The 3,381-nt window shown below is 38.1% G+C and overlaps 1 protein-coding gene across 1 annotated transcript; it reads left to right on the top strand.

Moving 5' to 3' along the window:
- The first annotated feature begins 200 nt into the window (after positions 1–200).
- Positions 201–3,205, top strand: LOC146936385 (FT-interacting protein 1-like). The gene is made up of 2 exons (XM_085751261.1): positions 201–1,228; positions 1,376–3,205. The coding sequence occupies exons 1-2, from the start codon at positions 395–397 to the stop codon at positions 3,008–3,010; spliced, it is 2,469 nt and encodes an 822-aa protein (XP_085607387.1). The 5' UTR covers positions 201–394; the 3' UTR covers positions 3,011–3,205.
- Positions 3,206–3,381: the final 176 nt, after the last annotated feature.

Here is a 3,381-nt window from a genome sequence, read left to right as displayed (position 1 = left end):
TATGCAGCTTCTTGATCAAACTATTCCTTTCTTGAAACCAAAGAAGTTGAAAGCACTTCTACAAGTGTGTGAGAAAGTGAGACAACCTTAACTAAGTGAATTTCCACCTTTTGAATTCTTAACTACAATTATGTTCATTAAGAATCGAATATTTGATTACTTGTGAATAGGTATTTATAGCTTTAGCTACCTATTGCATTAACACTAAGCAGAACAATCTCATTAGTGAAACTAGACTTTGAAAACAAACCAAACAAAAAATAGAACTATTCCAAAGAACCTTAACACCATTTAGAATCACAAACTTTTTTTCCTTTTGGATATAACCAAACTACTGAAATCTCGATCCACCACGAGACGAGGGAGGCTTATTCCCAGCTGAAACATCGTCGAAATGATGTCAATAAAGAGAAGACCAAGAGGTAATAATCCAATGACAATGCACTCAATCAACCCTCAAGTTCAACAAGGCCATCCTAATAGTCATCATGAAGAGGACTATAATGTGAGAGACACAAGTCCACAACTCGGCGAACGGTGGCCAAATGGTGGAAATTATAATGGAAGAGGATGGATGAGTGGTGGCGAAAGATCAGCAAGTACCTATGACCTTGTGGAGCAGATGTTTTATCTTTATGTTCGTGTCGTAAAAGCGAAGAATCTCACCCTGAACAGTCTCACATCAACATGTGATCCTTATGTTGAAGTGAGACTAGGGAACTATAAAGGAAGAACAAAACATGTTGATAAGAGATCGAATCCGGAATGGAACCAAGTCTATGCTTTCTCCAAAGATCAAATTCAATCGTCTATTTTAGAAGTGATTGTGAAAGATAAAGAAACGGTTGGTAGAGATGATTACATTGGAAGAGTAGCTTTTGACCTGAATGAAGTTCCAACTAGAGTTCCACCAGATAGTCCATTGGCTCCTCAATGGTATAGACTTGAAGACAGAAGAGGGGAAGGAAGGGTTAGAGGCGACATTATGCTCGCGGTTTGGAATGGAACACAAGCCGATGAAGCTTTCTCAGATGCTTGGCATTCTGACGCTGCAACCGTGTATGGAGAAGGTGTTTTCAATATCAGATCAAAGGTTTATGTTTCACCTAAACTATGGTATCTAAGGGTCAATGTGATCGAAGCACAAGACGTGATATCTAGCGACAGAAATCGAGTGCCAGAGGTTTTTATCAAAGCTCAGATGGGCAGCCAAGTACTGAGGACTAAGGTATTGTTAAAGTTATTAGTTTTAAATGAAAAACGAATCTTAAGAGATAATCTAACTCTAAGATTATAAACAGATCATAGAAAATAAACTAAGAAATTCTAAAATAACATCATTGATATTATAAAGCATTTTCTTATATTTTAACAGGTATGTCCAACTAGAACAACTACACAAATTTGGAATGAAGATTTAATTTTTGTGGCAGCCGAACCATTCGAGGAGCAATTAACGATTACCGTGGAGGATCGTGTGCACGGTTCAAAAGACGAGGTACTTGGAAAGATAACGTTACCATTGACACTCTTTGAGAAGCGGCTAGACCATAGGCCGGTTCATTCTCGATGGTTCAATCTCGAGAAATACGGTTTTGGAATGATGGAAGGTGATAGAAGAAATGAGGTTAAATTTTCAAGCAGGATTCACATGAGAATTTGCCTCGAAGGTGGTTACCATGTCTTAGATGAATCAACTTTGTATGCAAGTGATCATAGACCAACAGCTAGACAGCTATGGAAGCAGCCTATAGGAATGCTTGAAGTAGGGATCTTAGGAGCACAAAAGCTTCTACCAATGAAAATGAACAATAGCCGTGGAAGCACCGATGCGTACTGCGTAGCCAAGTATGGTCAGAAATGGATCAGAACTAGAACTATTCTCGACACTTTTAGTCCGAAATGGAATGAACAGTACACATGGGAAGTTTATGATCCTTGCACTGTAATAACACTAGGAGTTTTTGATAATTGCCATTTAGGTGGTGGAGGAGAAAAAGCTCCAAGTGGTGGTAGCAATGCAGCTAGGGATTCAAGAATCGGAAAGGTAAGGATTAGGCTCTCAACACTTGAAGCTAATAGGATTTACACAAACTCTTATCCACTTCTTGTTTTGCATCAAAATGGTGTCAAGAAAACGGGTGAGCTTCAACTAGCAATAAGGTTCACTACTCTCTCAATAGCTAACATGGTTTATATTTATGGACAACCTTTGCTACCAAAGATGCATTATTTAAGTCCATTCACAGTTAGTCAAGTTGAAAATTTAAGGTACCAAGCGATGAACATCGTAGCTATGAGGCTTGGTAGAGCCGAACCTCCTCTTAGGAAAGAGGCAGTTGAGTACATGTTAGATGTTGATTCACATATGTGGAGCATGAGAAGAAGCAAAGCTAACTTCTTTCGCATGATGTCTCTTTTTTCCAGCGTGATCACAATGGGGAAATGGTTCAACCACGTTTGCAATTGGAAGAATCCGGTCACGTCAATACTAGTACACATTCTTTTCCTGATATTGATTTTGTATCCAGAATTGATTCTTCCGACAATATTCCTCTACATGTTCTTGATTGGTCTATGGAACTATCGGTTTCGTCCAAGAAATCCACCTCACATGGATACTAAACTCTCATGGGCCGAAGGAGCTAATCCGGACGAACTCGACGAAGAGTTTGACACATTTCCAAGTTCTAAACCACATGATGTGGTAAGGATGAGGTATGATAGGCTTAGAAGTGTTGCAGGAAGGATTCAAACGGTTGTCGGAGACATAGCTACACAAGGAGAGAGGTTTCATTCTCTACTGAGCTGGAGAGATACAAGAGCAACTAGTCTGTTTGTAGTGTTCAGCTTGTGTTCTGCAGTTATTCTATATGCAACACCACCAAGAGTGGTGGCTTTGGTAACTGGTTTGTACTTTCTTCGGCATCCGAAGTTTCGGAGCAAGATGCCTTCTGTGCCAAGCAATTTCTTCAAGAGACTACCAGCCCAAACAGATAGCATGCTGTGATCCTTGTTTATTTTCTTCATAATACTTTTACTGTTCAAAATCTATCTTCTGTTAATGTTTCTTGGTTAAAAAAATTAGATGCTAAATTAGGACTGTGCAGTAACTTACTTGTTAAATGTATCATTATTATAGTTTGCCAGTTCTGTAAACTTATTCTGACAAAATCAATGAATAAATAGATGTCTAATTATGTAACTTGTCTGATATAAGTTCCACAAAAGGGTAAAGTAAAACAATAACAAACAAGAAGCCATAAAAGCTCTTATGATCAATGTAAAGTTTCGTAAAAAAACAATCCTTCTCTTACAAGCTTAGCTTATAGTGTTTTTTCAATATTTTATAACATCTTTTTAGATACTATTTCAAGTATT

Source organism: Medicago sativa, chromosome 3 (assembly GCF_051527215.1).
Source record: "Medicago sativa cultivar Bolivia chromosome 3, Bolivia_mono, whole genome shotgun sequence".
Classification (NCBI taxonomy): domain Eukaryota; kingdom Viridiplantae; phylum Streptophyta; class Magnoliopsida; order Fabales; family Fabaceae; genus Medicago; species Medicago sativa.
The sequence above is the reverse complement of the archived record's forward strand: the minus strand, read 5'-3'. Positions and strand labels throughout refer to the sequence as shown.